Source organism: Balaenoptera physalus (genome assembly GCF_965194825.1).
Source record: "Balaenoptera physalus genome assembly, chromosome: 13".
NCBI classification, from domain to species: Eukaryota; Metazoa; Chordata; class Mammalia; order Artiodactyla; family Balaenopteridae; genus Balaenoptera; species Balaenoptera physalus.
In genome coordinates, this window is record NC_138892.1 from 22,588,028 (window position 1) to 22,602,646 (window position 14,619).

The window sequence follows — 14,619 nt, forward strand, 5'->3', positions numbered from 1 at the left end:
ATTGTTATGACGATCAAATGAGGGGATATAAATATTATCTCTAATTCAGTGCATAGTAAATAGCCCATACCAAATAAATGTTACTTGTTAATTTATAAAAACTTTGGTGTCTTGGGTTTATAATAATAACTAACTTTTTTAAAGTGTGAGTCAGCAAGTCAAGTTTGAATTTGTTGTTATTATCTACCACATTGGCTATATTTTACTTTTTCATAAGATTAGGTTATGGGCTTATCAGGTAATTTAACTTTTGATCATGGCAAATATTTAGCTGAATTTTTTTTTTGAATTTTGTTTTATTTATTTTTTTATACAGCAGGATCTCATTAGTTATCCATTTTATACATATTAGTGTATATATGTCAATCCCAGTCTCCCAATTCATCTTACCACCACCACCACCACCCCCTGCCACGTTCCCTGCTTCGTGTCCATACATTTGTTCTCTACATCTGTGTCTCAATTTCTGCCCTGCAAACCAGTTCATCTGTACCATTTTTCTAGGTTCCACATATATACGTTAATATACGGTATTCGTTTTTCTCTTTCTGACTTACTTCACTCTGTATGACAGTCTCTAGATCCATCCATGTCTCTACAAATGACCCAATTTCGTTTCTTTTTAAGGCTGAGTAATATTCCATTGTATAAATGTACTACATCTTCTTTATCCATTTGTCTGTCGATGGGCATTTAGGTTGCTTCCATATCCTGGCTGTTGTAAATAGTGCTGCAATGAACATTGGGGTGCATGTGTCTTTTTGAATTATGGTTTTCTTTGGGTATATGCCCAGTAGTTTATCCTGCAATTTTACCAAATTCATTGATTTAGCTGAATATTAATTAAAGTGACCAAACAAAAAAGTAAACTGACTTCCTTTGCTAATTTCTTTGGCCAGGTTTTTACACAGTATGTCTTTAAAAGACAAATTAGGTCATTATAAAAAAGCATGGTTTATTTTAAATCTCAGCGAACGTGTATGTTTTATCTTAGAAAAAATTATAAAGAATAAAAATTATCATCTTTGGTTTCTTTTCTGCATTACGTTTTCAAAGATCTAAAGAACTTGAAAAATAACTAATGCTGTTTCATAGAAGAAAGAAAGACAGCTTTGTGTTAGTAGCTCAACATCAGTTTCTTGTAAAAGACACTCCCTTTTTAGTGATATGGCATTGTGTGCCTATGTTTAAGCCTGAACAAATCCTTTTTCTCTAAATCATATAATCTGTATAGAATTAATCTTAATTTTATATTTGAAGTAACACTATCAGGATTATTAACCTTAAATTACTCCTAATTATACTTCTTTTCAAGATTTTTTTTCTGAATTTATTTGCTGGCAGAAGGGCAAAGGAATGTCATTATATATGATCTCGATTTACCTGCCTGATGTCCTACTGCCCAATGATTCATCTACTCCAAGAGTTTGAACGTGGGTGTCCCATTTTAAGAAAACCTGATTTTATCCAATGTAAAACATACTCCCTGGGGACAAAGGAGAAGGGTGGGCAATTACTCAATTAATACCCAATTCATACCTTTGAAATGCACCCTAAAGTAATTCAGGAAGATCTGGTTCATACACACACACACACACACACACACACACACACATACACACACAAAATCATTTTATACATGGCTCTGTAGGCTCATGGGTATTTCATAAAGTGAGGATATCACTGTGTAGCAATAAATCAAATGTCTGGACTTTGCACAAGTTGTATCAGGGCTTTCAGAGTCCTTTATAAACAAGCATCCTGACCTTCTTTTTCCCTTTTGCAGATGATCTCTCTCAAGAGGAGGACAACGATCCCCCAAAAGAATATGATCCTGGGCAATTTGCAGGCCTTCTCCATGGATCCTCTCCAGCCTCTGAGTCCCCTGAAAATCCATTTCGTCTCTATGGGAAAAGAGATGAACGTGAAGACGGAAAAGATGAAGTCAGTTTGACAAATAGTCCTTTGCCTTTCAAGCAGACTCCAATAGAAAATAACTCAGAACCTTTGGTAAAGAAAATTAAACCCAAAGTAGTCAGTAGAACAATTTTTCACAAAAAAAGCAACCAACTCGAAAACCATACCATTGTTGGCACAAGAACAACTAGGAGTGGATCCCGGAATGGGGACCAGTGGATTGTGAACACGGGGGGATTTGTGGAGAGAGCCTGTACCCTGGGAAGAATAAGGTCATTGCCAAAAGCCCTGATCGACATGCATTTATCAAAAAATGTCTCTAAATCGGATTCTGATCTCATTGCCTACCCTTCAAATGAGAAAACATCAAGAGTTAACTGGACTGAATCTTCTACTGCTGATCGCAGTTCTAAAGGGACTTCTGAAAGAGCGCCATCCTTCACTTCCGAATGGGAAGAAGTAAGATCTGTTCTTATTATTCCTTATTTAAGGCTTTAGCATCGAGGGGGTTCTGGGGGAAGGATTTTCAGCTTTTTAAGTCTCTCAAAGGAAAAAGAATTAACAAACACATACAGTTCCAAGTGGAAGGGAGAGGTTCTAGAGGTGTCACATGATAATTTCACAGTGAGTGGGAAAACAACACATGAGGGGAAATCTGTTGTTTCTATAGAAATTGATATCAAGCAGAAGTAATAACTAGCTATGAGGTACAAGAAAATGTTCATATTGTGTCCTACCAAGCATTGCAGCTGACAAATTGAGAAAAATCTTTGTATTTTTGTTGCTCCATATCATTTTGTTACTTGCTAAACTCTTTGTTAGCTCATCCCCCTTCTTTAAAGTATCTTATAGTTTCAGAAGAACTTTTATAATCTTAATGATAAACAGAATGGTCCTGGCCTTTCTCCAAGTACCATACAAAAAACACAAATTACTTAATATTTCCCTTTACAACTACTAGAGAGACATTAAAGAAAAATATGTTGCAGTCCAGTATCACCAATTTAAGCTCTACTAAAAGACAAAGTCTTTAATTTCATAGAATTACTTAGAAAGCAAGTGCCCTTGTAAGGTTATAAAATATCATCCTTTGTCCCTGAGGAGGACTACATAATAAAGTAATGAAGTCTCTTGCTTTTTCTTGAATTTCTTCAAAGAATCGACCACACTCTTCCTTGGCATTTCATTCTAACATGTCACATTTTGTGTCTCAGAAGATTGTGCCAGTTGGATTAGGTTTTGAAGCACAATAGGTCACTATAGTATTCTGAGAACTAGAAATGGAAATGGTTCTGGTATTGACATTCTGAATTGAGCTGTTTGAGAAAATCACTTAATCTCTCTGCACCTGTTTCAGGGTGAACAAAATGGGACATTTAAGTAATGCTCATTGTCCTTTCTGAAACCTGCTGTCTTACTAAGGTTGCTAGGATGATGAGGAGAGGGATTAAACCATAAATAGCTAAAGCTCTGACAGTGATATCTTCTTATAAATTCCATAGTAGTAGATTGATAGTTTATTCAGATCTATCCATTTCTTATATTTATTAACTCTGTGAATAACATCTGGAGATCCTTTTTGGAACAAGGCAGGATTAATTAACATTTAACTTACCTCTTAGCATCAAGTTGTTTCCATGCCTAAATTCTTGTGATTACATGCTACAAATCAGCTTGTGGCTGGTTAAACCATTTAACAAGAACTTGGTTCCAATGGTCATGCTTCACTGGTCAGATGAGATGCATGCTCTCAGATAGAAGATGAAGTATGCCTGAGAGGGTAGACATTGTCACGTGAATTTATCTTCAGCTCCTTCCCCATCTGAGTTTAAAGAATACACAATTTCTAACTTACTGACCCATGTAGGTCCAAACAAAGTTCATTTTAGGAAATACAAAGAAAAGGCAAGCTGATTTTGAAAGTTTAAGAAAGGGAAATATAATTTGTATTTCTAAAAGCATTTCAAAAGATGTCTGCCTCCCTTTAAACCTTTCTCTGTCGGTCTCTTAATTGTTGTATTGCAATGGTAATAATATCAAGAATATATGCTTCTGGAAAAAAAAAAGCATATATGCTTCTGGCATTTGAAAGTATTTTAAAATGCAATGCTATATGCTAAGTGAAATGAGTCAAACAGAGAAAGACAAATACTATATTATATCACATATATATGGAATCTAAAAAATATAACAAACTAGTGACTATAACAAAAAAGAAGCAGACTCACAGATATAGAAATCAAACTAGTGGTGACCAGTGGCAGGGGAGGGGGGCAATATAGGGTGGGGGATTAAGAGGTACAAACTATTGGCTGTAAGATAGGCTCAAGGATGTATTGTACAACACAATAGCCAATATTTTGTAATCACTGTAAATGGAAACTAACCTTTAAAATTTGTGTAAAAAATAAAAATAAATTAAAAAATTTTAAATAAAAGTGCAACACTAAAAGTGAATGTAATAATTCCTTTATATGGTTTTTGTTTCTCACAGATTGACAAAATAATGAGTTCCATAGATGTTGGAATTAACAGTGAACTTGAAGAAATTAATGGTGAGAACACAAGTAAGGAAACCTCTCCTCTATGTTGTAAGGAATAAATGTGCTCAAGAACTAGCTATAAAATGATAGGCGTCTATAGATAATTTCATGTTTTACCATAACAATAGTAGCTACAAATTATTGTTTTCCATTCATATCAAACAACTATAACCTCTAAACAACATCAATTATACTGATTTAGCAAATTGAGAGATTTTTCCCCATGTGCTATTTTACTATGCCAGTTAACATTAATGAATTTCCAACTTTATGTAGAGCTAAGTATGAAGCAATTCAAAGTGTTATAGAACATGGTAACAACACACTACTATTTCTCATTCCGTGAAACGTCCCATTCATCCTGGCCAAAGTGATTAACAACTTCTCCTAAATTGTAAGCTCCAGTATGGCAAGAACTATGTGTTATTCATCTTCTTGTATCCCAGAATACCTAGCAGAGTGTCTCACAAATAGTCGGTTCTGCAATCACCCTTACAAAGTATTGTTTTCTTCCCTATAATTAAATCTCAAGTGTGGAAGGTCATTTAAAACTTTAAGTTAGTAGTGATAGTTGATGTTTCTGTAGAGATGATAAGATTAAGGTCTGCAGGAGAGAAGCCTAAATATATCATAGGGTAAACAGTTACAGTCCTTGTGGCCCTTTGATAGTCACCAGAGTCTTTTAAACAGCACTCCAAGTGACTGTTAAGCACAGGAAAGTTGGAGAAGTGCTCTCTTCTGGTGCACTGGGCCTGGGTAGACAAGAAGGGACATTGAAATCTGGGGTTGCAGTCAGTGAAGGGAATATTCAGGTCTAAATGATACCCTTGCAGGAGCACCTCACTCCTTGCTCCTATGCTGGGACAAGTATGAACTTAAATTGTTCTAATATGGCTGGGCTCCATGTTAATTAAGTGATAATTTCTTAAAAGACTAGACAGTTTTTTTTTCTAAAACACGTGTTTGTTTTAGACTTTAAAAACTGAAAAGTTATGAAAAAAAGTACCAAAATTGTGTGCATTTGTTCAGTGACAAGCTTGATGGCATGTATAGCTAGCTCTCTCACACAGAAATGCTGATAAATATTGAGGACTTTTCCAGTATCCAGAGAACTAGCCTAAGAAAGTATGTTGCCGTATAGTTCTTTCAGATATGCTTACAGAATAATTTCAAGAAAGCTGTAGGAATGCAGATTTTTGACTGATGTGAAGGTAAGAATGTATTTTCTTATCATAGTAAGTTCCCTGTTACTGAGAATATTCAAGCAGAGATTTAATGCTTCTCTGTTGGAAGACTTAGGTGACATTGAACAGTCTAATGTAAAATTCTTCAGATAGTACCATAGAATTGTGAAAATATCATAAACTTGATTATAATGAAAATAAGTGCAAATGTTAAAATTGCCACTCAGGCAAAATTGCCTTTGAAGGGCATTTTAATAATAAATAAATCTACAGATTATTTTCCCTTCAATTACCCTCGTTTCACCTCTCAGATCACCATCCTACCCACTGCCTTTATTTACTGTTTTTCTACAGTGATAATGAAAATGAAGAGACTCAGTCCCCAAAGCAACATTACTATTAACAAAGACTGGTTCTGTATGCGCCTTAATTTTCACTTCTTAATTATACACTAGTTATGCTCTAAGTGATTGACCATAACATGTGGCATTCCAATTGACCATTAGGCCATTTGTGAATTACAGCTTTAGTGGTGCAGGCTTTTCCCTCTCGAGACTAGACAGAACTAGAGAAGTGATAGACAGCCCCGTGAAGATGACATTCCACAAATAATGTATTGGGTACTGAGTGTGGCCAGGAAATCACATGGTGGAATAAAAAGTCAGACAGAAGTGAATTCAAATATCAGTCCTGCTATATACTAGCTGCTTGATCTTCGGCAACTCACTCAGTTTCCCCATCAACAGAAATGGAGATATTAATGTTGGATCGTTGTAGAGTCATATACAATGGCATATAAGTAGAGTCTGATACATGTAGACATGTATTAAATTTTAGCCCTATCATGAGGGAGATGCTGTTTTAGACAGTGTGGGCATATCAAGGTAAACACACATCAGCCCTTCTTTTAAGAACTTTACAATGTCAGCTAGTCTCACAGCCGTCATGTTAAATTTGCTGTATTCCCTGGAATTGTGGCGTGTCAGTTAGAGTGCAGGTCATAACAAGCCTGACAGTCAGATGGTACCAGAGAAGAGTAATTACTAAGAGAGAGCATAAAACTCCAGGCTACCCCGGCAAGGAGAAGAGAATAATCTAGATGTTTGTTTGTTTGTTTGTTTTGGCTGCATTGGGTCTTCGTTGCTGTGCACCAGCTTTCTCTAGTTGTGGTGAGCAGGAGCTACTCTTCGTTGCGGTGCGGTGGCTTCTCTTGTTGTGGAGCACAGGCTCTAGGCACGCGGGCTTCAGTAGTTGTGGCACACGGGCTCAGTAGTTGTGGCTCACGGGCTCTAGAGCACAGGCTCAGTAGTTGTGGCGCACAGGCTTAGTTGCTCCGCGGCATGTGGGATCTTCTCAGACCAGGGATCAAACCCATGTACCCTGCATTGGCAGGTGGATTCTTAACCACTGTGCCACCAAGGAAGTCCCTTTAGAATGTGTTGATTTAAATGTTCTAAATTATTTTTACGAAATATGAGTATTGTCTTTTTGCTTGACAATGAGGAAGAGATGTGCAATAAAATCAACGGGAAGTAAATTTAGAGTGAGCAAGAGGCAATGGTACTTTACCTAGTATTGTGTTGTCGGCATCTAGAATTTTGTTTTGGAAGGCCACTACGACTGGCTTCATCACAGATGCATAGTTTTATGAGCATTTATGATGTTTGTTGCTAAAAACCTCAGAAGGTGATTGGGAGACTAAAATCATAAGCAGTGGAGATACATGATGGATCAAGGATCAGTATTAAATTTTCCATGCTCTTGCCCCTTATGTTTCGTTGTTTTTGTTTGCCCTCCTCCCGCCCCACTTGCATTTGCAATTTCAGGTATTTTTGTAAACAAAATATTTATTGGACCAGGAAGGGAGTTGGAACTCTTCCATCTTCATTCCTAAAAATATGAACCAGCTCAAAGTTTGAGCAGTCTCTATGAATCGTATAACTAGTTTCACCCATAGAAATCATTTTTCTCAGCAATTATACAGTAGTTTGAAGCTTATCTGGCAGCCCCAACTCTCCAGGACTAAGATAGAAATAAAAGTAAATAACATTTACTGAATTTATTTTAGGTCAGTCCCTTAGGTTCTCACTCAGACTAATATTAATGGATGGTTTTCACAAACATAACGTCTGGTTTCCCACTTGAAATCAGACTTAAATGCCAAACAAATTGGCATTGGCAGTAGGATTCAGTTATATCAACACCTCATATTATGTAGAACATCCTGCTCTTTGGTGATGCTGTATATGTGATATGATAATACATTCTATGTCATCGTGTACACCCATGTATAGGATTTTTTCAGAGAACAGATTTTAAGGTTAGATAGATTTGGCTTCAGATCCCAATGTTGCACCTCAGTGGCTTTGTGACCTCTTTGATCTCAATTTCTTCCCCTATAAATTCAGAGTTTTAACAACCACCTCATAAGACTCCTGCAAGGTTAAATTATACGATTGTACTACTGTAGCCTAAAACATAGCAGGTGATCAATAAATATAAATTCTCTTACCTTCTTGTCCAGGTATGCATGACTTACCTTTCTAATTAGAGTGTACACCACATAAGAAGATACTTGGGAAATCTTTCTTTTTGATCAGTAAAAACTGTAGTTAAGATATAACTATTCATATTCTAAGTTTTTTTCATGTGGAGTCATTCTTGAAGTTTTATTTCTTAACCATTGTCTTTGTATCACGAGGAAGTACTTTCATGTTAGGAAATTTACCATATTCATTGGAACTACTTCATGTTGTCACACTTTCCAAGAATCAAGTTGATGATCTTCTTGATGAGACTGAGGATCACTTAAGTAAAGTGGAGGCAATAATTGGCTCCACAGGATCTGCTTATTGTTACACAACAGCAAATATGCAAAGTAACCAAGTGCCCAGACTTTACAGTCCAGGGGTGGCTGATAATCTTATAAACACCCTCCTATTTCTAAACTGGCCTCACTCATCTCCTGCTACCAGGACTTTAGGTATATGGACTATATTAGATTGATCTCAGGTACCTGAATATAAAAAATAGTATTTAGTTAAGAGGTATTTTTTGAGGCTGGGATTTTTATCCTTATACTTAAGGTTGAATTGTATTCAAAGATAAATATTCTAGAGTCTTATCTTTTAAAAATCTACTTTTGTCAATGTATGAATTTCATCTAAATTTTAATTATAAATGATTTGTAAAGGATTTTACCATAGAGTACACTGTCTATATTGGATAGATAAAGCAAGTCTTAAGTTATTTGCTGGAGAATACATAGCTCTGAAAGCAGCAGTTAACAATAATCCACAGCCCTACTTTCTAAGCTTTTGCTTCTCTTCCTCCAAGAGTCTGAGGGCCAGGTTACAGTGCAGGGTTCCTTATAGCCATAGAGACCTTCCATGGAGAGTTTCTAGGAATTTAGGGACTCACTAAGGCAGAGTAAGTGTTCTCTCCTCCTGAGCTAAGCTCCACCTTCTCCCTGGTCTACAGGAACAGAGAGAACTCACATGACCCTTTCCCCAAAGAGGGTCTATTTCTAAGTGGCTACGGCAGACAACTCCACAGCCCCAGAAGCGGCTCCTCCCTGTTGTTTTGGTTGCTTCCAGGCCCCTGATATTTACTCACACAGTTTAGATCTGCATCCGGAGGTTCTTTGCCATCAATGCAGCTGATAGCTGTCCTCCTGCTAAGGTTGCTGATGGGAATATCATTCCTCAAACTCTAGGAGAACACTTTTTAAAAAAATGTATTTACAATTTCCTAGAGTTGCCCTATTAGAGAAATGACAAAGAGGAAAGAAGCTAATTGTAATCCATTCTTACTGTGTGCCAGATGCTGCGCAGTTTACTCCTGTGAGCATTCAGTTCTCCAAATAACTCGGTGAGGTATTATTATACCCATTTTATAGATGAAGAAAGGCTAAGAAAGGGTAACTTGTCAAAGTCAACTGCTTCAAACCTAGGTTTGTTTCTTCCAGAAGTTCATACTCCTTTCAATAAAATATGCTACTATAAAGAACAACAGAAGCCAGCCCTTTGCTTCTTTCCCTTTAGTTCAGTTCATAAGCATATGAACTATGGGGAGCCAACTGAGGTGTTTACATGTAAAACCAACCACTTTCTCTTAGCAAAGCCTAACTATTGGTATGGAAGACTTTAGCTTAAACCCCAAAGCCCTCCCAAAGCACAGGCCACATGGTCATATATTTAAATGAATCACAAACCTGAATATCTCCTACCTCCCAAAAGTGAATGCATATGCTAATAATGACTTGGGTTTCACTTTTTTTCAGAGGAAGAATTTTCCTTGCCTCCAGTAATATTTTTTCCATGAACTGTTAAATGGCACATAAAAGCCTCTCTGTGAAATGCTTTGCAACAGGCATAACTTATTTTTTATTTTTATTTCTTTTTACAGCACTATTTTTAATAGAACCAACTGGGGAAGGTGGGTAGTGGCATACGTTAGCATACAGGCACACTATTTTGTCTAAATCAAGAGAGGATTAATTTTTATTATTATTTTATGTAACACTTCACTGAGTAACTTAGTTTTTTTTTTTCAGATAGATTAAATCTAAGAAACTCCTTAATAATAGAATAACCATGTAACAGTGTGAGGTACAGTAATCATTAGGCTAGCATGAGTTAACAAATCTTTATCAAGAGATAGTGTTTAATCAACCAAACAATTGTGTCCTTAGCACAATAGACACTAAAATTTATTTAACATCTTTTATTCCAAATAGTCATTAAAAACTAAAATAACCTACATAATAAAGATTTTGATCACTAAAATATGGCTGAGATTCTCTGGTTTTGAAATTACAAGTAATATTCATATGTGAAATTTGGTTTCTCTTAAGTATGAAATAGTTGGGTGTTATTCTGTGGCCTAATATTTGCCTATGATGTATCAATAGTTAGAACTGGTACACTGTTTTCAATTCAACGAAATATTTAACCTTCTAGAAGAGGCCTAGAGAGGTGAGCAAGTGCCATCTTCTACTGTAGTTATACTGAAATACTTTCCATAACATCTTTCATATATGATCAATCAACATCTGCTCACTACTTCCAGAGACAATATATTCTATCACTGGGAAGCTCAAATTGTTAAAAACTCATTTTTTCAAGTCCCTTCTATCCATTTTTCTCTTAAAAAAATTTCCAGTGAAACAAAGGATGGATAATGGCCCATTATTTCTAATATATTATAAGTATCTTCAGGATATGGCTGATCTTTTTGATAGACCATACCCCCTTGCCCATTCACCATTAAGCTGAAAAACAGTGCAAAGAGTCTCCTTTATAGACACTTTAAAAATACTAGTTGCATGACTTCTATATAAATGTCAGTGCATTTTACAAAGTCCACCATTAACAACCTCATACTTGTAAGAGAGTCGGAAGTAAAAATAACAGACCTTCATAAGTTATGGATCATCATAATGATTACTTTTAGATACAAATTTGTTTTTCCAAAATACAATGAAGAATGAAGTGATAAACATGGGTCACTTACCCATGAGAAAAACTTCATCGCTTATACTGGTTGTTTCTGTGATACACTATTCTGGTAACAAAGGGCTTCTCATCTACTAGTATTTTTGATACTTAAGTATAAACTTCTAGAGAGTTACATAAATTTAAGAACAGTGGTACCCAGCAATATTACTTTTACGAATGTATCCTAAGGAAACAACAGGACAAGAGCAAAATATGTGTATATAAAGATGTTCATATCAGCATTGTTTATGATCATTTAAGAAATAGAATCAAACCAAATCACCATTAATAGAAAATTTGTAAAATGAGTTACTGTAATTCCTTATGATAAAATGTTAAATAGCTAATTAAAAATGACATTGTATCTATATTTACTACCATGGAAATATAGCCATAATATACTACTAAGTGAAAAAAGTAGATAACCAAGTAAATTATATCCCATTTTTTAATACACATGCATAAAAAAGATCTGGAAGGACATATGCAAAAAAATTAACTGTGGATATCACTGGGTGAGATTATCAGTGATTCTTATTTTCTGCTCTCCTAAATTTTCTGAAATTTTTAGAGTGTACATTACTTTTATTTTCATTGTCTACATCATTCACTAGAAGAAAGTATATGCCAATTTAGTAAATAAATAAAATGGTAAACAAATTGCAATTTATGCAGAGTCACAGATATGCAAACACATATACATAAACACTTATATGTGAAACATATAAATGTTATAGCCATCAATGGTGATTAAATTTTGCCAAGTGAACACCTTATTGAATATGTGATTAAGTCTTTTTATTAGTTCTAAGTAAAATAGGTGTGTTTCAGTGGTTGCAGAAAGGGGATTCATTTGATTTATTTTTAGTTTTTGTTACTGCAAAAACTATTTTGAAATAACTACACAAATTTTTAATATATCCATAACCCAACCCCAATCAAATGATTTTTTTTCTTTTGTCCATGTCCTGGTCTGTGTACATATTCTAGTGACCTTCTAGCCTTTGTCTATGTGCACAGTCAATTTTTATGTATTAATAATTTTATAGATGGAATTTTGCAATCTTCACTTTTCATGTTACCATTTCACAAAACTCTGTTTTCTTACTTTTTTTTCTTACCCCCTTGCTTTATCACTCCTATGAATATCCAATGTAAACATGGAGTATATACTTGCCCTTTTCTTCAGTTTCATGCAATTACAAACAGAAAGATGATAGATAGATAGATAGATAGATAGATAGATAGATAGATAGATAGATAATAGGTAGATGTTGCTTATGTTTTAAAAATATGAAATCATGCTATATACATTTCTCTGCAGCTTCTTCTCATTTACCAATAATCATGGCTTTACCTTATTTTTATAATCAGTAAATAATCTGTGAAACAAAATTGCATTTTGAGGGTGAAGTTCACCCTCAGTGAGGAAGAGAGCTCTAATCTGATTACTACTCCCACCACTGAACTAACTTGCTGTGTGACTTGGAAAATAACACCTCACAATGGACCTCAGTTTCTTAATTTGAAAATAAATGGTAGGACTATATCTTTTCTAACTCTATAATTCTATGACTCATACTTTTATCTTTTGTTTTATGGGTTATTCTTTGGCAGAGTGTCCTTCTTTAAAGCTTTCCACTTAATTTCTTAAGGACAAATGATCAATAAATCTCAACTATGTGTATTTCAACTAGATTCTTCTAGGAATATTGCCAGATCCTCATTTTACATTGCTTTTAAAGTATATTAATGTAATAAATTCATATTTTAATTGATAGAGGTGTGTAAGATATTTAAGTTCTTTGTTTTTATATGCAAAAGTGACTTTCTCTGAAGCATCTCAGCTCTTTTAATAAACCTTATCGAGGAGCTTCAAGATGGCGGAAGAGTAAGACATGGAGATCACCTTCCTCCCACAAACACATCAGAAATACATCTACATGTGGAACAACCCCTACAGAACACCTACTGAACACTGGCAGAAGACCTCAGGCTTCCCAAAAGGCAAGAAACGCCCCACGTACCTGGGTAGGGCAAAAGAAAAAAGAAAAAACAGAGACAAAAGAATAGAGACGGACCTGCACTAGTGGGAGGGAGCTGTGAAGGAGGAAAGGTTTCCACACACTAGGAAGCCCCTTCGCAGGCAGAGACTGCGGGTGGCAGAGGGGGGAAGCTTCGGAGCCACGGAGGAGAGCACAGCAACAGGGGTGCACTGGGCAAAGCGGAGAGATTCCTGCACGGAGGATGGATGCCAAGCAGCACTCACCAGCCCGAGAGGCTTGTCTGCTCACCCGCCAGGGCGGGCAGGGGCTGGGAGCTGAGGCTCAGGCTTCGGAGGTCAGATCCCAGGGAGAGGACTGGGGTTGGCTGCGTGAACACAGCCTGAAGGGGCTAGTGCGCCACGGCTAGCCGGGAGGGAGTCCGGGAAAAAGTCTGGACCTGCCGAAGAGGCAAGAGACTTTTTCTTGCCTCTTTGTTTCCTGGGGCGTGAGGAGAGGGAATTAAGAGCACCGTTTAAAGAGGCTCCAGAGACGGGCGTGAGCCGCGGCTATCAGCGCAGACACCAGAGATGGGCAAGAAACACTAAGGCTGCTGCTGTAGCCACCAAGACGCCTGTGTGCAAGCAGAGGTCACTGTTCACACCTCCCCTCCTGGGAGCCTTTGCAGCCCGCCACTGCCAGGGTCCCGTGATCTAGGGATGACTTCCTCGGGAGAATGCACGGCGCGCCTCAGGCTGGTGCAAGGTCATGCTGGCCTCTGCCGCCGCAGGCTCGCCACACATTCCGTACCCTTCCCTCCCCCGGCCTGAGTGAGCCAGAGCCCCCTAATCAGCTGCTCCTTTAACCCCGTCCTGTCTCAGCGGGGAACAGACACCCTCATGTGACTTACACGCAGAAGTGGGGCCAACTCCAAAGCTGAACCCCGGGAGCTGTGCCAACAAAGAAGAGAAAGGGAAATCTCTCCCAGAAGCCTCAGGAGCAGCCGATTAAATCTCCACACTCAACTTGATGTACCCTGCATCTGTGGAATACCTGAATAGATGATGAACCATCCCGAATTGAGGTGGTGGAATTTGGGAGCAATGATATATAGATTTTTTTCCTTCTCCAATTTTTGTCAGTGTGTATGTCTATACTTCTGTGTGTGATTTTCTCTGTATAGCTTTGCTTTTACCATTTCATTTGTCCTAGGGTTCTGTCTGTCCTTTTTTTTTGTTGTTTTGTTTTGTTTTTTAGTATAGTTTTTAGCACTTGTTATCATGGGTAGATTTGTCTTTTGGTTTGGTTGCTCTCTTTCTTTCTTTCTTTTTTTAAATTACTTTTTAAATTTTTTAATTTTTAATTATTTATTATTTTAATAACTTTATTTTATTTTATTTTATATTCTTCTTTCTTTCTTTCTTTTTTTCTCCCTTTTATTCTGAGACGTGTGGATGACAGGCTCTTGGTGCTCTGGCTGGTCATCAGGCCTGTG

At 36.8% G+C, this 14,619-nt stretch overlaps 1 protein-coding gene across 13 annotated transcripts in view; it reads left to right on the plus strand.

Annotated features, from left to right (window-relative positions):
• Nucleotides 1-14,619, plus strand: part of ANKS1B (ankyrin repeat and sterile alpha motif domain containing 1B) — a 1,150,138-nt gene that overhangs the window by 683,739 nt on the left and 451,780 nt on the right. For 9 of the 13 annotated variants that reach the window (XM_082419292.1, XM_082419289.1, XM_082419300.1 and 6 more), the window contains exons 13-14: nucleotides 1,787-2,376; nucleotides 4,412-4,484. In XM_082419292.1, coding sequence (XP_082275418.1) covers nucleotides 1,787-2,376; nucleotides 4,412-4,484 — 663 coding nt within the window. The remainder of the gene's footprint in view (nucleotides 1-1,786; nucleotides 2,377-4,411; nucleotides 4,485-14,619) is intronic. The other 4 variants (XM_082419303.1, XM_082419305.1, XM_082419304.1 and 1 more) reach the window with 1 other exon arrangement.